Source organism: Gossypium hirsutum, chromosome A10 (assembly GCF_007990345.1).
Source record: "Gossypium hirsutum isolate 1008001.06 chromosome A10, Gossypium_hirsutum_v2.1, whole genome shotgun sequence".
NCBI lineage: Eukaryota > Viridiplantae > Streptophyta > Magnoliopsida > Malvales > Malvaceae > Gossypium > Gossypium hirsutum.
In genome coordinates this window covers 9,027,389-9,051,112 of record NC_053433.1, presented here as the reverse complement: position 1 = coordinate 9,051,112, position 23,724 = coordinate 9,027,389, and the positions used below count along the sequence as shown (strand labels likewise).

Here is a 23,724-nt window from a genome sequence, read left to right as displayed (position 1 = left end):
AATACAAACGTATATTTACAATTCAACTAAACAAGATTAAAAACACTGAATTTTTTCAAAAAACAATTAGTGGTAAAAAGATCAAATATTTTCGAATTTTGCTGTCTAATATTAATATTAATTTTATTTATTGATTGTACTTCTGTTTTTAAAAACTTTCCTTTTTTGGTAACTGTTCACTAGGGTTTACTAATTGAACATAAATGTGAAGTCTAGTTTGATTCATTATTAAATTTAAAAATTATCCAGAATTATACATATAAAGCTTTTGAATTTTGTTAATTTTAAAATTTTTGAAGTTGGAATTTTTTTCGTTTCAAATTAGCTGGATTTGAATTCATGATTTACAAATATATTATTTTTGTGCCTCACTCTTAGCTTGCTTTCATTATCTACATCGTTGCAGACACATTCTCTTCTGGCTTTTTGGTTTTAATTTGTTTGTGTACTTCCAATTCAAACTCTCTTGTTTTTTTGTCAGGTTTTATTCATATCGTTACTTTGTCTGTAGAAGGATTTTATATCCATTTTTATGAACATTGTTCTTCATTTTCTAAAAATAATTGTGTTTTAATCTTGTTTAATTGAGTTATAAATATGCTTTTTTTTTCTAAAAAACAATTTTTCATAAATTTTATTCATTTATTTTTAATATTTTTAAAAAATTTTAGACTTATTATTAAGAAAAAAGATATTTTAATTATAATTTAATGACTAAATTTATTATCAACTCTTTAAATTAACATATCATATCATCCTCTTAATGAAAGTCAATAGATGAGTGATCAAAATGTAATAATTCGATAACATTAATAATAATTACATAACTTTTTAAAAATTAAGTGATCAAAATGTAATATTAATCAAAATTCAAGGACAATTGATAGAGTTTACCCCCACATTAATCAACCTTTATTCCTTAAAAAATTAGTTACATTTTAAAGTAAAGTTAAATTAATAATTTTTTCAATTTAATTAATATCTAATGGTAAGTTATAACATAATTCGATTAAATATTTAATAAATAATATAAATGATACGTTAGTACTAATATTTTTAAAATATTTAATAAAACGTTTTGATATGTTTAAAAAAAAAACTAATTCTATAATAATTTTTTAAATAAACAGTCACTTTTAAAAAAATAAGGGAAATAAAAAACTTCAAAAGGAATCTCAAGTCAGTACCGACAAAATCATTAAAGTTGGTGATATCACTGATTCTTTGTTATTTATTAGTTTTTTTCTGGACGATGCTATTTATTACTTCTGTTGTCTTCTTCGATAGTAGAAACAATAATTTAATATTTGAGAAAAAAAACCAATTAAATGTCCAACTAATACATTCAATTAAGTAATATATTTTAGATTATAATTTTATTATATGTGTATTAATTTTATTAAAATATAAAAATTTAAAATAATATTATTACATTATAAAAATATAATTTAAAATTTGGAAGAAAAACAAATAAATATAGAACTAACACTTCATTTAATTGTATATGCTTTAGATTATAACATACTTATTATCAGAGTTTATATATTAATGTCATTAATATTATGATGGCAATTCTCTCACTGCACGTTTTTATAGCAGTTTAAGAACAGTAAGAAGAGGTCTCTATTATTTATAGAAATTATTAGATATATCATGTTGAATGCAGTATTTTTATTAAAAAATTGAAATTATATATATAAATGTCGTAAGAATTGAATCTAAGATGGAATCAAATAAATTTTTAATTTTTAATTAGATTAATTCAATCATTAACTCGAATATAGTAAATAAGTAACTGAAAATTCTTTTCTATAGTTGTGAAGAGTTTAATAGAAGCTTTTATATGAAAACCGAGAAAAAGGCCTTTATATATATATACACACACATACATTTATATTTATAGTGGTTGAACTGTATTGACTTTGATTCTGCTTTGCTGAGGTTGCCCTAACAGCCACCACTACCCACACCAACTCCAAAATTTTTCATGCAAAAATGGGATTGTTGAGGGATGCTGGCGTCGTCTACAAGCCTGTAGAGCAGACTGATCTTGGTCCTTGCAGCAATGAGTCATATTTTAAAGCCGATAAAGGTTTCTTTTCACTCAAATCATTTTTTTTTGCGCATTAATCATCATCACCATCATTCTTCTGTTCACCGATTTCTTGTCTTTACATCAAAATTCATGCTTGGATTTTTTTTTAAATTTCAGTGATTAGTACTCTTGCTTGAACAAATTCTCAAATGCTGTTGCTGCAAATGAGAAACTTGTTTCATTTTAGTATAAGGTGATGTTAGTTTCAGAAACTTGTCTCATCAAACTGTTTAAGAATTTCTTTTGTTTAGTTACTGAAATCAAGAAATTCAAGATGAATTGCGGTTGTTCTCTTTCTACGTACATTTTACTTACTAAAATAGCTTCATACTCGATAGTAATCGTTCACTTTTTCTTGTTTCAAAAAAAAATTTGACTATCTCTTATCACATTTTGCCTCTTTTTCACTAATTCAGACTCTTTCTAATCTCTCTGACTGGATTTTACCAATTTTTTTTCTGTATATAGCTCCTCGTATGGCTGGATTTCTGCTGAAAATCTTTGCCTGGTTCTTGGAGTCAAGGATCATTGGAGCGTTGTTGCTGTACATAGTGAAGAAGAACAATCAAGTTCACAAGGTGCGAACTTGTTAGCTTATACACTTGATTAGAAATCAGTCATTGATGTATAGTTTACTGCACTGATAAGGCTCTTCTAGAAAAAATGGGATTCATCCAAAAAGAAAGAAGAAGAGGGGAACTTTCTGCTCTTTATATGCTTGTAAAATACTAATATGAAGAGAACCATTATACATTTTGTCAAATGGAAGATTAACCAACCGGCCATAAAGACTGTGATAGAAGTGGCATTCATTATTCTTGCAATACTGGAAACTTAGAAGCTTTATCTTTGCTCCCCAGGAGTCAAGTTTATAATTGACATGGTTGCTTATCTGCTATTTATTATGAATTTCTTTCTCACCATGTCTTACCTTGAATAGCTTGTTTCGAATGCAACTCTGGAGGAACCACCTATGTTCGTCCCCTTGCATCCTATTACTGGTATGTATAGGCAAGATACTTGTCACAATTCATAAACTTCAGATTGCTACATTATGCATACAGCTGATAGTTTATCTTCTTTACATAAATAAAATCGGAATTCGGTCCTGTCTACAGTAAGGTTTGGTTATGGAAGCATTTTAGAACTAGTTAAACATAGCGTCATAATATTGGCTGCCACTAAAATATCTATGAATTTTCTATCACTTCCTTTTGCAATGACCAAGAAAGGAATGCCCAGGATAGAGGCCACTACTATCTCTTATTTCCTCCATATACGAGAAACCAACATGGAAGAAAAATAGAATACTCTCCTTTTTACATGATGCCAAATTTGATTCCAGACATTGGAAGTTTCTTATGTTCCAAAGGTGTTTGATGAATTTCTAATGCTTTATCTATTGAAATTGTAAGATACAACAATAAGAATGTTCATAACATCATCAAGTGCTTGGATACAAAATTGCTAGTAGAGGTAGGTCGAAGTAACCGGGGAAAAGAGAAGTGCATCTTGCTTAGGGTATGAAGTACTGAAAATGGGATATGTCATATATATATATTTGTGCAGCTTTTTTTGCTATTAGTTTGTTTAAGCTTCTGTTTTCATCATATAAACATATTTCACACCCTCATGTCTTGAAACCAATATGCATTTCCTTTTGAAAGGTGTTTCTGGTCTTGTGTCTAATTAGATTGCATCAAAACAGACCTTAATCAACAAGAAGTCAAACAAATTGACTCTGATGCATCTCCACCAGAACGAGTTCAACAGGCAATAAAATGCGTTCCTGTAACCTCAGATAAGTCACTAGATCTAAAATCAAGCTGCTTCCGGCGCTGGACAATAGCAGATTATTCAAGAGCCTATAGTACTGGAGAAATAACTCCTCTGAGGGTATTATTTGTGGTTATCTAGTTTATGGAAAATTTCTGATTTCCCATTTTTATGTCATTATTTTTTCACTGATTTTTGAGACTTTTCTTGATAGTCTGTATCCATAATTTTTGGTTTACTGTGGTCATGGAAATAAATTTTCAATCCTGCAGGTTGCGGAGCACTTTATAGATGCTGTGCGTGAATCTTGCAGTCCTCCTTTGCCAATGTCCTTCTTCATTAACTCTGATGCTGAAGATATTCTAAGGCAAGCTACAGAGTCAACACTTCGATATGAAAGAGGTAACTTAGTCTAATTAATCACTGTTGACATATCCTAATGTGCTTTTTTATGGGGACATCTTTGTGCCATTCTCTTGAGCCACAAGAACATACGCATTCTACACAATGGTTTAATTTTCAAACCCTTAGCTGAAGGTCTAATAGAAAAACAAGTTAGCAGTTGATTTTCGAACATAGGAGAAGTGGACTTTCATTTTGATTTCTAATCTTTTTGATTTATAATATCCCTCTGTCAATATCGTCTAGACATTCATATGGTTTTCTCATTGTTCTCTTCTGTAGGGAATCCAATATCTGCTCTAGATGGAGTCCTGATTGCTATCAAGGATGAAATAGATTGTTATCCATATCCAACCACAGGTCTCCTAAGTTCTCCACTTACCCTGTCTTTTTTGCACATAAGTTTTCTTTTCTTAGTGGTATTTTTTGTCCTTATCTTGCTCTTGATTCTTCTAGGAGGTACAAAGTGGCTTCACAAATTTAGACCTTGTACTGGTGATGCATGCTGTGTTATGCGCCTCAGATCCTGTGGTGTTATACTTGTTGGAAAGACTAATATGCATGAACTTGGAGCTGGAGTAAGTGGGATAAATCCCCACTACGGGTGAGAATTTTCTTTTTTCTTTCCCTTTGATTAACCAAAAATTCCATGTTTAAATTCAATGATATCCTGCTCGAATTTATTCTCCATTTTATCTGTATAACATTTAATTACAGATTAATTATCTGCATAGAGTCTTAATTACAAGTTCTATTACAGGCAAACAACATCGCTAAATTTAACAAACTTTCCTTTATCCTGTCTAAGTTCTTTCCATTAAAGATTGGTAGTATGTTCATTTTTTGATTGATGCAGGCCTATTAGAAATCCCTATGATCCCAAAAAAATTTGTGGTGGTTCTTCTAGTGGATCTGCTGCAGTAGTATCTTCAGGCTTATGCCCTGTTGCCCTTGGTGTGGATAGTGGAGGTAAAAACTTTTTTAATACTTAACTGAAAAATCACAAAAATGTTTGTTGAAAAATTATGTACAATGTTCTGATAAAACATGTTTAGAGTTCAGTTGGTTCATGAATAATAATATGAGAGATAATACTATTTACCTCCATGAAATAAGTATGTTGAATTCATTATGTTTTCACTAGATACTATTCAGCCCAAGACTTGTGTACTTCATCAATATTATGAAAGTCTACTTGGTGTAACATTCTTTCTTTCCTATTGATTGAGAAGTTATGCACAAGATCATTTATCACCCTCTAAGGAATCGTATGTTCATTAGCATTTTGAAAGAACAAAATATTGTGCTGGCTTACCTGTACAACACCGTACCACGTGAATAAGTTTAAAGAACCAGTGTATTTCATCTATGGTTTCTGTGTAGGTTCTGTGCGGATGCCTGCATCCCTTTGTGGTGTTTTTGGATTCAAACCAACGTTTGGATGCATACCTCATTCAGGGTGAGAACCTGTTTAGTAAAATAATTCTATAAGTTTCATTATGTCAAATTTAGACAATATATGAAAATTTCTATGCTGTTTCTAGTGTTCTTCCTCTGAACTGGACGGTGGGGACAGTTGGAATACTAGCAGCTACCTTAGATGATGCATTTATTGTGTAAGTATTCCCTCTCTCATTTTATCAATCTATTTCCTTTTTAACTTTTATAGATTACTTTTTTTTAAGAGTGTAGATTGGTTACTTTGTGCGTTGTAGATTGGACTCAGATTAGTTTTCTGTTTTAACTTTTCAGTTATGCTGCTATTAGTGGCGACCTTCCATCACATAAGCCAACCACTTTACCTGTAAGTACCAGTTCTATACGATCAGTAAAACCTATGCAAGACCATCAACCTTTTAAGAGAAAGCTGATTATGGTACCAAACAGGGTTCGGATACATGTACATCTTTTTTTCTTTTTCCTTCTAGTTCTGATACTGAGAGTAGATAAAAAAAAAATTTAAATTCAAAATTGGAGATTTTCTGAAATAGTAGAAACAAAGCATTTGTTTTTCCCATTTTTCCCTTTATGACGAGAAATGAGCAATGAGGTAACTATCAGAAAATGCTGGAAGGAATATCAACTCTAAATGATCATACTTTATTTTAACAAGTCCGGTTCAAACTCGCCTTTTTCTGCTGAATCATAGAGTATTTATACGAGCCATTCTAAGTTCGGACCACTTTTGCCCTTTTTTTCTTTGACACATGGATACTTCCAGCCCAAAGTGCAATTTCCGCTGCTGAACTCAACAAAGCCAATATCGAATATCAGGTTTGCAAAATATGGAGAGGTTAGTGATGTAATTATGATCAATTAACTTACATTCGGTTTTATCATCAATTATGACTTAAAAAGATATGGTTTCTAATTCCTGTCGTTCTATTTTTGTACCACTAATTGGCTCAATTAGTGGTTCAATGATTGCAGCGATGAAATCAGAATATGCTGCTCCAATGCTCTGAACTTACTTTGCGACCATTACAAGTGGAAGGTATTCAGTGGTTGTTCTTTACAAGCAATAACTACCCATGTTTTGATATTATAATTTGCTATAAATAGACTGCGGGAGCAATCAACTTCTCCTTTGTTAGAACCTAATCAGATGATTAACCTTCTGAGAAACAAAACGCATGTATAAAATACAATAAATTCATGATATAGTATTAAAATGATTGCTCAGCAGTCTGAGAAGTTATATCATTCACAAGACTGTAGGGGTTACTATACCAGATATAGAATCGATGCTCCTTGCACATTATGTGACCATTAGTTCCGAATGCAGCACTTCACTGAGTTCTCATATGGAAAAACTGTAAGTTATCTTGCTGACTTCAATGCTCATATTATGCTTTTATGTTTATTTTATTCAGGATTTACAAGTTGGTATCTTACAATACAAACTTGTCGAAACAGCGACAGAAAATGAGGTATATTGTAGCCAATAATTAATTAATTGATTGATTGATTTTCTGTAATTCGTAACTTTTAACGTAAATGATTGTTAATGATATGATAACGTTCTTTTCATTTTTCAATTCAATCATTTCTTCTATTTTCTCAAGAGCTCAAAGCTTTTTACTTGTGAAATAGAAACCGTTTCAAGAAGTAATGAGCAAATGTCAATGAAGTTTTCTCCAAAGTCGACTTAAATTTAGCAATCTATATATTTGTATGTGTGCTTCAAATTAAAGGAAGCTATTATGATCTATGCTACTGTAACTTTTCATTTTGCTTAATGTACCATGCCCAACACCAATATATGACACATTCAGACATGGGTATGGGGATATAATTCTCCAAGTGCATGGAAATCTTGAAAATTTTGAACATACTTGGGTCGGGCATATACTCATTTTCCAACACCTTTACCCGAGTCCGAGTAACATGGATTATGATTTTAGATTCCGCAAACTTGCTATGATAATTTACCTTTACTACACATATGCAGGAATCGACAGATGCAAATTCATAACAATATATTTGCCATGGCAGATGTCATAGTTGCTCCAACAACAGGGTAAGTTGTTTTTTTGCTGCTACAGCTTGCATCTGTTTGAGTGGAAAAATGTTTTTTTTTTTTTTTTCTAAAATAAGCTTTTTATTAGCACCGTTAGTCTTTCCCTTCAACTTCCCTCTCCGAGACCTAATCTTACGGTGCCTAAAGTTTAATGAGATTTTTGTCAAAACAGTCGGACTGCATACTCGATAGTTGATGATGCTCTAAAGACTGGTGAAGTAGACTGCATAAATGGAGGTATCAATTTCAACTGAATTTTCTGTATGTTTTTACATTTAAATCCTTGTGCTTTATCAGTGTACATAAAAGTGGAAGTTCATCCTTTTTTTTCATTATTTCAGCTGCCCTTATCCGTTATCAGATAGCAGGAAACTTTTTGGGATTACCTGCTGTGACTGTCCCTGTACGAAATTTATTACTACTCATCTTTATGATTTTTATATTGCGAATTGACCGTTAGCTTCATTCAATCATTACAATTATACTAATATCAATTCTCTTTGTCTTCTTGATAGGTCGGTTATGACAAAGCAGGTTTGCCGATTGGCCTTCAGTTTATAGGGAAACCTTGGTCGGAACCTACATTAATGCATGTAGCATATGCAATGCAGGTAAGCTACTTGCTTCTCCGAATGTATCCCTTCGTTTCATCTTTCATATCCTGGCATCTACGTCGGGTTATTTTCACTCTTGAGAACATAACATAAACCGGACAATTTTGAGTTTTCATATTCAAGACCAAAGTGTGGAATCTGGTGTATTTGCTGAAATGTAAAGACATTTGGTTTCAGGCCTTGTGCATCTCGGAGTATAGAAAGCCGAAGGTTTTCTATGATCTACTTCATAAGAGCTGAGCAGCGCAGGGTGGGAACCTCCAGGAACCGTGGGAACGAAACCGGACATCGGAACTATTTGGTAGTTTCTTCTCAATGATGAAATGACCGACAACTGACTTCCCCTGGTATATGTTAGCAATAAACGAAGTATTGCTGAATGATGTTGTGGATTAGGAACTGCCATCGTTGAGAAATGGGTCATATCTCAAAAATGAAAAATCATTAGTAGAGAAGTTGAAACTGTGCATCACATCGGTAAACGGATTTATAGATATGGATATGACTTGTGTTTCTGTTTCGGATTTGGTTCAGTCTTGAAAGTATTTGAGATAGAACACTGAAGGTGAAGTTAGGGTTCATCTGATCTTAAACTAATATTAGAATTAAGCTGCAATGACTGTAAACCTTAATTTATTAAGGAAAATATGGACTTCGAATATTTTAAACACATTCCGTATCAAGGTAGCTTTTCAGACCCAAAGAGAGAAAATAAATGAATAAAAGGCATGGGAGCTTTTTAACTCGGATTAATAAAATATCAGAGAGTTGTCAAGTCTTTAAATAATATTTAAAAATAAAAAATTAATTAAAAAAATATAATCCTAAAACATCATATTAAATTTTATTAAAATATAAAAGAATCACGATCCTATATATTTTCAACTTTACCCAAAGCCTATTTTAAAAGAATTTAAAAAATATAATCTATATTTTTTTTTCGGTTCTAAGAAAAATACATTTACTTTTATTTATGAGTCGTTGATGGGTAATTGACTTCTTTAGGAGAAGTCTTCGAAGTGTTATCTTTTAAGCAATTGATTAAGATCGTTAAGACTCAAAGGTATATGTAGATGTTTTGTAGGCAACAACTTACAGGTTGAAGTCAAGGAAATTGGCACTTGCAAGTTGAGCTTGTGTGGTGGAAGACCCTTGATCCTACATGATGTATTATTTGCTTACGGGATATGACAAAATTTGATCTCAGTAATAGTTCTTCTTCGCTATAATTATAATCCGAACTACTCTAGTATTAGTGTGGATATTTTTTTAAGATAAATTTATAATGGATCTACTTATTTACTAAATGATTTTATTATACTGGATGTAGACTACACTTTGTATAGTAGTAATGAAAACTATAGTTATTCACTTATTACATCTTCCCATTATTCAAATGTGGATGTGAATATTTGGTATGCTGACTTTTGTCACATCGAACAACATAGAATGTACAAATTAATGAAGAGAGATTATTAAGCCTAATCAGAATAGTTAATTTACCTATATGTGAAAATTATCTAGCCGGAAGAATGACGAGAAAATCATTCGGTAAAGGAACTCAAGCCAAATTTCCATTACAATTAATACATTCGGATACTTGTGGTCCAATAGATGTTAGGACACGAAATGAAGGTGTATATTTCATCACTTTTATAGATGACTATACACGTTTCGATTTTGTCTATTTGATTTCTCAAAAGTCTGAAACATTAGAATGCTTTAAAAAGTATGTTACATCAGTAGAAAACCAGTTAAATAAATATGTCAAGGCATTGAGAACTGACTGGTGCTATGAATATTTGTCTAATCAATTAAAAAAATTGTGAGATAAAAAAGGGATAGATAGGCAGCCAATCATATTTCGAGGATTCCACAACAAAATGATGTCGCTAAAAGAAGAAATATAACACTTTTGGAAATGGTTAGCTCTACGTTGGTAGAAGAAAATTTGCCCATCACCTTTTAAGGTGATGATTTATTGATAGCTACTTAGATATTAAATTGAGTACCCTTCGAATCTGTTATTGACTCCTTATGAATTATGGACTAGTAGAAAACTTGATCTTAGTGATTTAAGACCATGGGGTTACACTGCTTATGTCCATAAGCTCGCTCATAGACATGACAAATTAGGTCCTAGAGGTTAAAATAGTATATTTATTAGATACTATGAACTTTTAAAATGATATGTGTTCATAGGTGAACAACAAAGTGGGAGCATTACCAAATTTGAGTCTCGAGGCGTCATATTTCTAGAAAACGATTTTCTTAATAGAGGTGTCACTAAACATGACTTTCTCCATATGAAATAGGAGATCCTGATGATTTGATTAGTTCGAATCAATTATTACATTTTCTTAAAAAATGTAACACTATTGCCTCATTCGAGTGAGAGCTTAAGAAGAGATGCAGAAATTGTTTCACAAGAATCTTATGTTAAGCGTAGTAGTCGTGGGCATATGCCTCAACATCATCTTCACATAGAGGGAAAAGATTTCATGATTACTCCACAAGATGAAGAACCAAGAGATGTGGAAGAAACATTTTCTTTTGATAAAAAAAGATAAATGGATGAAAGTAATGGAAAAAGAAATGGAGTCAATGAGATTGAACCATGTTTGGGAATTGGTTGATCTACCAAAATGACGTAAAACAATCTAGAACAAATGGGTTTTCAAAATTAAGCATAATCCGATGACACAATTGAGAGATACAAGGCACGCCTTGTAGCGAAAGGTTATACCTAATAAGAGGGAATAGACTACGAAGAGACTTTCTCTCTTGTTGTGAGATTTACCTCAACACGTTTGATTTTGAGTATAGTAGCACGTTTAGATTTGGAGTTGCATCAAATGGATGTGAAAACTACTTTTATTAATGGAGAACTAGAAAAAGAAATCTACATGGAACATCCTGTAGGTTTTGTTGACAAGAGTTAAGAGCACAAAGTGTGCAAGTTACTTATATCAATTTATAGCCTCAACCAAATTTCTAAACAATGGTATATAAGGTTTCATCAAACAATTGTTTCGTATGATTTTACCATGATTGATGAAGATCACTGTGTGTATGTCAAAAGAGACAAGAATAAATTTGTAATCTTCTCACTTTATGTGGATGACATACTATTGGCTAAAAATGATAAGAAGTATATAATTATGTAAAAGGTTGGTTATTCTTTATTTTGAAATGAAAGACTTGGGTGAATAGATTTACATTCTTGAAGTAAAGATTACTTGAGACAATTTTAAGAGGCTAATAGCTCATTTTTAGGAGTCATACATTAAAAAAAAAATCCTCGAACGATTTAGAATGCAAGACTACAAGTTAAATGATACTCCTGTTGCAAGAAGCGAAAGCCTAAGAAAAAGAATGTGTCGTAAAACTCTAAAAGAAAATGGTCAAATAGAGAAAGTTCCTTACTCTGTAAGAGGAAGCCTTATGTATGCAACAATGTGTACAAGACTTGACATCTTGTAACAATCCTTTACTTGGAGTGAATCGATACATCAGGAGTAAGAGATGTCACATTTGGACACTAAGCTACTCAACTCAATCATCAGTTTTAAAACTTCGTTTTAACATAACTAGACTCCTTTGGTGTAACAACTCGATTTTAGCTAAATTGGAATAGTGGTTTCAGAACCACAAGTCCGAGGTTGTAAAATTATTTTAATATTATTTTTGGTTTTTATGGCATGAAATTAGATATGTGTGAAAGTTTCGTGTGCTAATTTTATCGTTTAAGTGGTTAATTTGAGAAAAAGACTTAATCGCATAAAATAGAAAAGTAGCATGCTATAAGTTAAATGTGTTTATTTGCTATGGTTTATTAAATGAAGGGTCCTTATGATGTAATTATACCATTGATAGTGAGAATGTACATAAATGGACATGTATTAAATGATTTTATAATGGTTTCATTAAGGGTAAAATGGTAAACTATATATTAATGATAATTAAAATAAAACAAAAGCCAAAATTCATCTTATTTTCATTCATCTTTAACTGAAAATCAAGAGAAAAGAAGCCAAAGATGATGTTTTAGGGTTCGATCATGTTGATGCTTAATTGAAGGTCCGTTTTTGTTCCATTTTTGATAATTTTTACGTTTTTGTGACCGTTGCTTTGAGTACTAGCTAGCCCGTACCTTAATTTTTGAGTTTGTTAGTGATTTTGAAAAGTGCCATTGATGAATCCATGAGTTTTATGATGTTTGATGATGAATTATGCAAGCTTGGTGTTTGATATACATGTTCTGTAAAGTGATTTTTTGACAAAAATGTCAATTAGGGATTAATTTGAGAAAAGTATAAATTGAGGGGTTAAATTGTGAAATAAATGAAAAATATGGGCTTCTAGGGACCTATAGAGAATTCGGCTAAGCATAGGTCACATTGAATTTTGTGAATTTGTGTATATATGAAATAGGGAGTAAATTGAATAAATGTGTAACTTTAGGGGCTAAAGTGTAAAAATACCCAAATATGTGTTTGTAAACTAAAATTGAAAGATTATGCGATTAAATGAGTTGAATTTGTTATAATATAGATCAAGATAAAAGGAACTCGGACTTAGATCGAGGTAAGAATAAAATACTCGACTAGTTGACTAGTTTCGTTGTTTTTATGTCCGAGGTAAGTTCGTACGTGATAAACATTGTTACAATTATGTTTTTAAATGCTTTAATAATGCATAAATTGTATATATATACGACTATGATTGCGTACGATGACAAATCGACTATGTTTGGCACTTAGTGTGCGTTTCGAGATAACTTCGGCTATATATAGCACTTAGTGTGCGAATTGGAATAGCTTCAGCTATATGTGGAACTAAGTGTGCGGTACTGAGATAGCTTCGGTTTAATGAGATGGCACTAAGTGTGTGATATCGTTATAGCTTCGGCTAATCATTTTGGCCCTAAGTGTGCGAGTTCCTTGAGTATTGAAAGATTTCTGGATGGATTAACGTATTGAACAAAGAGGTGAAAACGTAATAATTAAATACGGGAGAGTACAGGTACGTACGAAACCTATGTTGTAGTTGATACTATGTGTATGAAGCTTGATGGATCTATATATATATGATAAATGGTCATGGGCTAGAATTGAGTGATGATATGAGACTTATTAAGTGTTTATTAATTGATGATTGAATATTGTGAAACGTCGAGTTTATTAGTACGAATTTACTAAGTTATGAAGCTTACTGTGTGTTATTTGTCTATTTTTTTATAGATTATCAAAGCTAACTCAGATTCGGGGATCGTTGAGAAATGTCATCACACTATCGATCATCTCGTTGGTACTTTTGGAAGCTTTGTATATATGGGATATGGCGTGTATAGGCTAGTGTCATTTTGGTATGTCTTGAATTATGATTATAGCCATGAGATTTTGCTTGTAATTATTGGTACTTGGCCAATTAAGTTGGCTTGAATTACATGTTTTATAAATGATATATGTGATGTATATAATGTCCTAAGTGTTGAATTATGATTATAGCCATGAGATTTTACTTGTAATTGTTGGTACTTGGCCAATTAAGTTGGCTTGAATTACATGTTTTATAAATGATATATGTGATGTATATAATGTCCTAAGTGTTGGCTTGTTTGGAATGGTTGTATGGATGCTCTTTTGGATAGATATATGTTATGGTATTACTGCTTGAGGTATGGTATATTTTGGTATGATTTGTGGATGAAGAATTGGTATGTTTGAGAAGCATGAATTGGTTGATAGAAAGATGAGAAAATTCATTTAGAAATTATGTAAATTTGATGAGTGTGGCATGTTGATTTGGTATGTTTTGAATATGGAATTTAATAGTTGAATTGGTTGATGATAGATGGCATGATATGTGTGTGAATTGGCATGGTTTGGCTGCCAATATATGTGTTAAAATGATATTATTTTGATGGCTAGGTGTGCATGAGAAAAGGGTGACAAATTGGCTATGCAAAAAGGGCCTATTTTTGTCCACACGGGCAGAGACACGGGCGTGCGTCTTAGCCGTGTGCAACACATTGTCATGTTACACGGTCGTGTGTCCCCTGGGGTACCCTTTTGAATTAAGTCAGTATACCCCACAGTTTTGACATAGTCTAGGCACACGGGCGTGTCTATTGGCCGAGTGTGTGGCACACAGGCTGGCACATTGGCGTGTGGTTGGCCGTGTGACCCAAGTCAGTAACCTCTCTAATTTTCCCACGGCCATGGCACACGGGCGTGTCTCCGACCGTGTGATACAAGTTAGTATGTATGCCTTGTTTTCACATGGCTTGTGACACGGGCGTGTCTGGTTGCCGTGTGAGGCACACAGCGTGTTCACATGGGCGTGTGACCCTTAAATCAAAGAAAATTTTCTAAGTTTCCTTAAGTTTGAAAATGTTATCAGTTTAGTCCCGAACCATTTCTAAGCATATTTTAAGGTCTCGTAGAACCTTATAAGGGACAATGTGATTGAGTTGAATGGATTTTGAATATGATTGCATATATGTATGAATTATGCTGTGATTTATCGGTAATGCCTCGTAACTTTATTTTGGTAATGGATATGGGTTAGGGGTGTTACGTTTAATTGGTATCAGAGTTACGGTTTAGTCGATTCTAGGACTAACGTAACGTGTGAGAGTCCAGCTATACATGCCATATATATAAAATGCGATAGTGTGATGATTCTTGATAGTTAAAATGTGTTTTTCGTATAGAAAATGGATCCCGGTCGAGCCATAGATGATGATGTGGAAAGTAATGTGCCTGCTCTTGTTCAAGTGGCAACGCCGGCCGATTCTAGGCCTATTTCAAGTAGTCAAGAGGGAGAGGCTAAGCAAGCCTTCTTTCAAATGATGAGTGAGTGGTTCACGGAGTTCGTACTAACAAATCGGACAGCTCAACAACCTTCACCCCCACCTATTCCTCAAAAAGTCCTAGTTGTGGCACAAGTGATAGATCCAATTCGATTGAGTAAGCCGCCAGTGGATAAGATACGTAAACACGGGGTCAAAGAGTTTCAGGCTACAGTTAATGATGATGCTGAGAGAGCTGAGTTTTGGCTCAAGAAAACGATCAGAGTATTCGAGGAATTGTCTGTATTCCTGAAGAATGTATTAAATGTGTGGTATCTTTGCTTAGAGATAATGCATATCATTGGTGGAAAATGTTGACATTGGTGTCTCCTAAGGAACGAGTTACCTGGGAGTTCTTTCAATCTGAGTTTTGAAAGAAGTACATAAGCCAACGATTTCTTGATAAGAAACATAAATAGTTTCTGAAGCTGAAACAAGGTCGGATGACAGTGACAGAATATGAAAGAGAATTCGTACGTTTAAGCAAATATGCTCGAGAGTATGTATCTATTGAGGAAATCATGTGCAAACGATTTGTTAACGGGTTGAATAAAAATATAAAGTGTAACACCCCTAACCCGTAACTGTCGCCGGAATAGGTTAAGAGGCATTACCGGACTTGTAACTCAATTCTGAACAATCATAAATCAAATAACATCTCATTTCTGTCAATATCATTCATTCACATTCAATATGTACTTAAATCGAGCATACAAAGTTTTAATCAAGTATTCGGGACTAAATCGATAACATATTAAAATTTTGGAAAATTAGAAAAATTTTCACATTTCAAGTGTCACACACCCGTGTGAACAGGTCGTGTGCCTCACACAGTTACCAGACACACCCATGTCACAGGCCGTGTGAAAACAAGGCATACAAACTGACTTGTACCACACGAATAAGGACACGCCTGTGTCAGGCTGTGGGAAAATTAGGGAGGTTACTGATTTGGGTCACACGGCCGACCACACGCCCATGTGCCAGCTAGTGTACCACACACAGTCAGTAGACATGCCCGTGTGTCTAGGCCGTGTCAAACCTGTAGGGTATATTGGCTTTAATTCCAAAGGGTACCCTAGGGGACACACGGCTATGCAGCATGACCTTGTGTCACACACGGCTGAGACATACGCCCGTGTCTCTACCCTTGTGGACAAAAATAGACCATTTATAAAGCCATTTTTCCACCCTATAAACACAAGCATTCACAAGCATAGATGACCATATTTTTACAACTCAATAGGCAGCCAAGATAACCATTTCAATACACATTATTTTCCATATCAAAATCTAACAATTACATACTCAATTACCTATTTAACATCATGTATAATCCATTCATCTAACAAATCTGTATCAATAGCTCACTTGCACATTTTCATTCCATCATTTCCTTGCTAAATTATACCATAATTGAATACATATACACAACCAAAATATAATATCAAAATAAGCCAAATCATATGGCTTAACTTATACATAAAAGCATCCCAAAACCATGATATCAAGTAACATAATCAACGTCTCTTAAACAAGCCTATACATGCCATATTTACATATCCAACGTTCAAAAGTACCAATAAGAATTTGGTAGTGTGATGTGCAACTCCGACTTGTCCGAAACGAGCGAGCTAACGAGCCTCTATAAAACATAGAAAAAAAAATAGAGTAAGCTTTATAGCTTAGTAAGCCCGTATAATTCAGAATTAAACTTACCATTCATACATAATCAAAGCAATATTAAAATGGCAACAATTCAATTAACCAACACCTAATCACAAGTATCCATCACATGTTAATCATTTGAAAAATACATGAAACAATCCATTAACACAACACTTTGCATCATTCCAAAATTCACATATCATATATATAACATTAGTAACATTTATAAACTATAACTCATTCGTATAACAGTATTTTTATGCCCGTTGAACCTATTAGGAATTCAAAGGATACTCAAGTGAATAACATCAGTAATCCGTCAATTCATTATCATTTATGCTCTTTCGAGCTATGATCAGTAAGCTCCTCCTGAGCTAATGAACAGTAAGCTCTATTAGCTGAAACTGTAAGCTCTATCGAGCTGAAATTGTAAGCTCTATCTAGCTGAAAAGTAAACTCATACGAGCTGAAACGGTAAGCTCCAATAAGCTGAAAACAGTAAGCTCATACGAGTTGATATATCGGTAAGCTCATATGAGCCGTGGTGAGTCTGCAACAAATGCAGGAGCTCGACCAAATCAGTAACCCTAGTGACAAGTCACTCGTATGCTATGAATTCAAATAATTCAAACGGGGCCTGGTAACAAATATAATATATATATCAATAATGCATTTGTAATTCAATTATATCAACTCTCAATTAAAAATATTCATTTTAAATATTTTCAAATATATAGAATTTCAATTCTAATTAACGAACTTACCTCGTATCCTCGAATAAAACTATCGGCTATTTGTCCACTTTTCGTTTTCCCTGATCTAGTTCCAGTATTTACTTATCTTGATCCATATAATATCAAATTAACTCATTTAAACTTTCATTCAATTCAATTTAGCCTAAAACATTTATTTTGGCTAAATTAAAAATTTACCCCTAAACATTTAACTACTTTGCAGTTTAGTCCTTAACACATAAAAATGCAAACTTACACAATTAGACCATAACCCATGATAGCCGAATTTCCTATATACTAGTAGTAGCCCAAATCTTTCATTATTTTACACTTTTAACTAACAAATTTTACATTTTCACAATTTAATCCCTATTTGACATTTTTATCAAAAATCACTTTATAAAACTTGTAGAACTATCATCAAGCTTCCATAATCTATCATTAGACATCAAGAATTCAAGTATTCAACAATGGCACTTTCCAAAATCATGAAAAAATTCAAAAATTGAGGTACGGGCTAGCTAGAATACAAAGCAACGATTACAAAAACGTAGAAATCATTAAAAACCGAGCAAAAACTGTTTCTAATTGACGGATCCAAGGTTGCCAAATTTAAAAAACTAGGTTAGCTTCTTCTTCTTTCAATATTCAGTGCATGAAGATGAGAATTAAGCTTTAATTTGTTTTGTTTATTTTATTTAACATAAATAACTAAATTACAAAATTAACCCTATTATAAAACCTTAATATATCATATAATTCATGGACATAAATGTCCACTAACCTTAATCATGGTCAAATTTCAGTATAAGGACTTCTAATTTAATGATTCATAACTATTTAATACATTTAAACAATATAACTCAACTTTTACCCGTTACGCGATTTAGTCCTTTATACCGAATTAAGCATTCAAACAGTAAAATTTCTTTATGAAACTTTAACATAATAATTCTATAATGCTATAAAACTTATTAGAATAATAAAATAAATATTTTTACTTCAGATTTATGGTCTCGAGACTACTGTTTCGATTTGACCTAAAAATGGGCTGTTACATAAAGCTGTTAGTTGGGATACTTGAATTGAAGGAATTTGTAGTACTGGTTGAGAGGGCTTGTAAAGCCGAGGATGTAAATAAAGAAAAGAGAAAGGCTGATTCAGAGGCAAGAGATTCGACGAAGAGATCAATGAGTAAATCTTATCATTCATTGTCGAAGAAATCTAGAGACTATTTTAATCGATCGATAGCTTCAGTGGGATATCAGAATAGAGATCGCGAAAAGCAATACACCAACCCTAAAACTCAAGCCACATCGGTATTGAGTGTTGGTAATGTAAAAGATGTTAAACCTGAGTGTCAAAAGTATGGAAGACGACATTTTGGAGATTGTTGGGTAAAAAATAATAATAGAACTTGTTACAGTTGTGGTTCACGAGATCATTTTATTGAAGATTACCCAGAGTTAGCTGAAAAAGATAATGCTCAGAATATAAGGCCGAGTAACACTGCAGTTAGAGGTAGACCATCCAAAAACATGGGAAATGTGAGTGGTGGTAGAGATGTGACACAAGGCACTGCTACGAGATCTGATGTTAGAGAACCTGCACGAGCCTATGCTATTCGTGCTCACGAAGAACCATCATCTCCAGATGTTATCACCAGTACTTTTACTCTCTTTGATACTAAAGTTATTGCATTGATAGACCCTAGATCAACTCATTTGTATATATGTGTGAATTTAGTATCTAGTAAGACTTTTCCTGTAGAGTCTACTGAATTTGTAATTAGAGTATCAAATCCCTTAGGTAAGTGATTGTTGCTTGATAAAGTGTGCAAGAACTGTCCGTTGATGATTTGGGATAATTACTTTTCAGCCGATTTGATGTTGTTACCATTTGACGAATTTGATATAATTTTGGGTATGGATTGGTTATTGTTACATGATGCTGTTGTGAATTGAAAAAGAAAGATGATTGATTTGAGATGTCAAAATAATAAAATTATCTGAATTGAGTCAGATGATTTGAATGGTTTGCCAATAGAGATTTCATCGTTGTTGGCTCAGAAATATGTGAGAAATGGTTGTGAAGCTTATTTATCTTATGTGCTTGATACGAAAGTGAAGAAAAGGAAGATCGATCAGTGCCAGTTTTGTGTGAATACCCAAATGTGTTTCCTGAAGAGTTACCGGGTTTACCATCGATTCGAGAGGTTGAATTTGGTATTGAGTTAATGTCGGGTACAACACCAATATCGATAGCTCCATATAGAATGGCACCGATAGAGTTAAAAGAATTAAAAGCTCTGTTGCAAAAATTAATTGACAGAGGGTTTGCAAGACTGAGTTTCTCACCCTAGGGTGCTCTCGTGTTGTTTGTGAAAAAGAAAGATGGTACGGTTTGAATGTGTATAGATTACCGATAGTTGAATAAAGTGACGATTAAGAAAAAATACCCTCTAATGCGAACTGATGATTTTTTGACCATTGAAAGGGCCTACAATGTTTTCAAAGATAGATTTGAGATTGGGCTTTTACCAGTTGCGAGTTAGAGATTCTGATGTGCCAAAGACTGCATTTAGAATGAGGTATGGTCACTATGAATTTTTGGTTATGCCTTTTGGACTAACGAATGCACCTGCTGTCTTTATGGATTTAATGAACCGTATTTTCAGACCGTACCTAGATCAGTTTGTTCTTGAGTTTATAGATGATATTTTGATTTATTCGAGTAATGAAACTGAGCATGTCGAGCATTTGAGAATTGTATTGCAGACTCTGCGTGATAAGTAGTTATATGCAAAGTTCAATAAATGTGAGTTCTGGTTGCGTGAAGTTGGTTTTCTGGGGCATATTGTGTCAACATCTGGTATTTGAGTTGATCCGAGCAAGATTTGTGACAGCCTAAAATTGACCCTAGTCGGGAAGTGGTTTCGGGACAGCTAAACCGAGTCACCGAAATGTTTGAATGTGATATTTATTGTCTAGAATATGTAATTATGAATGTGTGGAAATTTCAAGCTTCGATTTAGTCGATTGCATGTGAATTCAGTTAGTAGGATTTGTGTGACACTTTTGTGATAGGCTAATCTATAAGGATCTAATAGTGCATGTAATAAAAAGGGAGGACTTGCATGTCAAATTTCCCCCCTAATTAGTAGTGGCCGGCCATGCTATGAATGGAAACATGTCACAAACATGTTATGTTAGTGAGGTATGTTAGGAAAAATAAAATAAGGAGTATGGGTAATAAAGAAATGGAAAAAAAGAAAGAATGTGTGTGAGTGTTCCCCCCCATTGCCGTGAGTTGAAGAAAAGAAAAAAAAATTTGTTCATCCTTTTTCATTTCTTTTGGCCGAAAATTCTAAGGAAGGAGGAAGGAGTTCTTGCTTCATGTTTGGTTTGGAAGAGGATTAGGAGGAGGTTTGGCCATACTTGTATCTAGATTAAGGTATGTTTGAGGTTGTGCCATGAGATTCATGCATGTTTTTAGTTGCTAGCTTGAGTTCTAATTAGCCCATGGTTCAAATCTTTGCTATGTCATGGGGATGATATTCGGCCTAGGTGGATTTTGTGTTAATGCCATTGCATGCTAAATATGAAGCTTGTTAATGATACATGTGATGGTGGATTGATGACTCTTGGATTTTCTTTTTAGCATTTTTGAGTGAGACATTAAGTTCTTTGTTTAACCATGACCAAAATTGAAATGGTATGGTGTTGTGATGTATTCGGCCATGGTATATCCATAAGTATGATTTATGCTTATTGCATGGTAGGTAAGATTTGTGTTTTGGATTTATGTTCATGTTTAGTTATAATCAACTTTGAGATTCGGCTCTTGCATATATATATATGTTTGCACATGACGTATTGGTATGACATATACAATATCTCAAGGTATATATTTACATATGATGGATGCGTATTGAGTTATAATATGTAATGCATTAGTTAGTAAAAGGTATGCCATTTGTGTGTGGTATTGAGTATATAATTGGCCTCAACATAGACATGCATAATCGGCCACATGAATGAGTACATAGGTTGATGTGTTGTTCGGCCATAGGTAAGCATATTGAAGGCTTTATCTTGGCTTAGAAAATTCAGCCAAGGGGGAATATTAGCTAAAATGTTGAGTTTGATTCATGATTCCATATATATATGTGACTCTAATGCCTAAAGTATATATGGGCTAAGTACCTTGAGGTTTTCTTTTGATGTTCGAATGAATTGTATTAAATTGCTTGATGTGATTAAAAATGCATATGACCATTGTGTAGTTGAGCTAGAAGGTGGCCATATGACCAATCAAACTCCTTGTCATATTCGGCCATAAGCTAGCATAATGAGACTTTAATAAGTTAAATTTGTTTGAATTAGCTCAAGAGCTTAGAGGACCACAGTTGGATAAGGGAAAGGAAAAAGTTATCGAATAGCTGCTGAAAACGTTCGACCACATCCGAGGTAAGTTCTTGAGTAATAGAGCTTAAATTATGATTTGATTAGATCATGTTTTAAGCAAATCAAAATCATGCTCTTTGTGTGTGGCTATTGAGCCGAAATTGCAAGAGTGATAAGTGTCTTGTGTTTGAGTTTTGCTAATGAAAATGAAATACGAATGTGTCACGATTTATTGTTAAATGTGCATGGTTATTCGAATGATGTCCGGGCTAAGTCCCGAAGGCTTTGTGCTAAGTGACCATATCCGGACTAAGATCCGAAGGCATTTGTGCGAGTTACTAATTCCGGGCTAAGCCCGAAGGCATTGGTGCGAGTTACTAAATCCGGGTTAAGTCTCGAAGGCATTTGTGCGAGTTACTATAACCGGGCTATGTCCCGAAGGCATTTGAACGAGTAGCTATATCCGGTTAAATTCCGAAGGTACGTGATTCGGGAATGAATGATCTTGCTGTAAAAATTTCAGTTAATACGCTTGTAACATCCCAACATTGAGGTATGTTTCGTATGTGCTTTGAATTAGTTGAGCCCTTACAAATAAGTATTCGCTCAGTTGATAAATGAGCTACCGGCCTTTGGCTAAGTTGATCTTTGTGTATGAATATAAGGGTTGGTAATGTGAAGTAAGTATGATATTGAAAATTTGTGCATATGAAATTATCCGTTTAGCTACATGAATGCTATACTTTGGTTGTGTATAAATTCTTTGCTCAAAACTTACTAAGCATTTAATGCTTACTCCGTTTCTTTGATTCTCTGTTTTATAGATTTTGGTTCTTCAGCTATCGGACTCGGGATTTTGAAGTCGAAGTCGCCCACACTATCAAAGCTCCTTTTGGTATACTTTTGGTTGAACTTTGAAATGGCATGTATAGGACTACCCTTTTGTTGTTGGTCATGTACCCTTCGGTTTTGTGTAAATTTGGATAGCCATGCGAAAATGGCTTAAATATACTTTGATCATAGCTTTATAATCGTTTTGTATGTTGTCCGTCGAGAGGTATGGAAATGTTGGTAACGGTTAGCCATGGGAATGGTTATTCATGATCATTTTTGGAATATGTATGACAAACTCTAGTTGATCCATGGAGGATCATGAAATAGGTAAAGTTTACCTTAAAAATAGATGCTGGCAGCAGCAGTGATGTGGATGTGAAAAATCACTAAAAATAGTAGTAATGGAATTAAATAGTGAATAAATTATGTAATCGAACCTTGATGAATCTATTTTCATAGGAAAGTAACGAAACGTTCATATGAACAGTATATTATGGATGTTAAAGTTTTCGTGAGACAGGGCCAGAACGGTTTCTGGATCCCCTGATCTGACTTTGGAAATTCATTATAAATTAACCAGAGACATTTAGAAGTCATGCCATATATGTATAGATTCCTCGTTGAGCTAGTTTCTATAGAAACAAACGGCATCAGTATTGAAGCCCTGTACAGGGAGATATCCAAGTCGTAATGCGAAAAGGTCAGTGTAGTCAATCCCTGTAACATGGGAGACTTTGACTAATAAACTGTACTAATTGGCCCAACCCAAAATTCTAGAAAAAAATTTGTAGATGCATATATGAGTCTAGTTTCAGGAAA

The 23,724-nt window shown here is 33.5% G+C and overlaps 1 protein-coding gene across 4 annotated transcripts; it reads left to right on the top strand.

Moving 5' to 3' along the window:
- The first annotated feature begins 1,891 nt into the window (after positions 1 to 1,891).
- On the top strand, positions 1,892 to 9,077 carry LOC107897328 (fatty acid amide hydrolase). 4 transcript variants are annotated; one of them, XM_041079753.1, is made up of 20 exons: positions 1,946 to 2,092; positions 2,213 to 2,288; positions 2,564 to 2,673; positions 3,036 to 3,096; positions 3,804 to 3,991; positions 4,144 to 4,273; positions 4,556 to 4,633; positions 4,730 to 4,877; positions 5,130 to 5,242; positions 5,657 to 5,732; positions 5,818 to 5,889; positions 6,026 to 6,173; positions 6,495 to 6,566; positions 6,687 to 6,767; positions 6,985 to 7,088; positions 7,725 to 7,793; positions 7,966 to 8,030; positions 8,135 to 8,196; positions 8,309 to 8,404; positions 8,585 to 9,077. In XM_041079753.1, exons 3-20 carry the CDS (start codon positions 2,572 to 2,574, stop codon positions 8,645 to 8,647), a joined length of 1,728 nt encoding a protein of 575 aa, XP_040935687.1. In that variant the 5' UTR covers positions 1,946 to 2,092; positions 2,213 to 2,288; positions 2,564 to 2,571; the 3' UTR covers positions 8,648 to 9,077. The 4 variants fall into 4 exon arrangements, 3 of the variants coding, with proteins under 3 accessions (XP_016678250.1, XP_016678248.1, XP_040935687.1); XM_016822761.1 differs by lacking the exon at positions 2,213 to 2,288 and having other exon boundaries at positions 1,892 to 2,092; positions 6,026 to 6,077; XM_016822759.1 differs by lacking the exon at positions 2,213 to 2,288 and having other exon boundaries at positions 1,892 to 2,092.
- Positions 9,078 to 23,724: the final 14,647 nt, after the last annotated feature.

Bases quoted from the DNA above. Each gene is read 5' to 3' on its own strand.
- LOC107897328 (XM_016822759.1), top strand. From the start codon at position 1,996: ATGGGATTGTTGAGGGATGCTGGCGTCGTCTACAAGCCTGTAGAGCAG. The intron at 3,097-3,803 runs GTATGTATAGGC...GCATCAAAACAG, and splicing joins CCCCTTGCATCCTATTACTG to ACCTTAATCAACAAGAAGTC. The intron at 5,243-5,656 runs GTAAAAACTTTT...GTTTCTGTGTAG, and splicing joins CCTTGGTGTGGATAGTGGAG to GTTCTGTGCGGATGCCTGCA.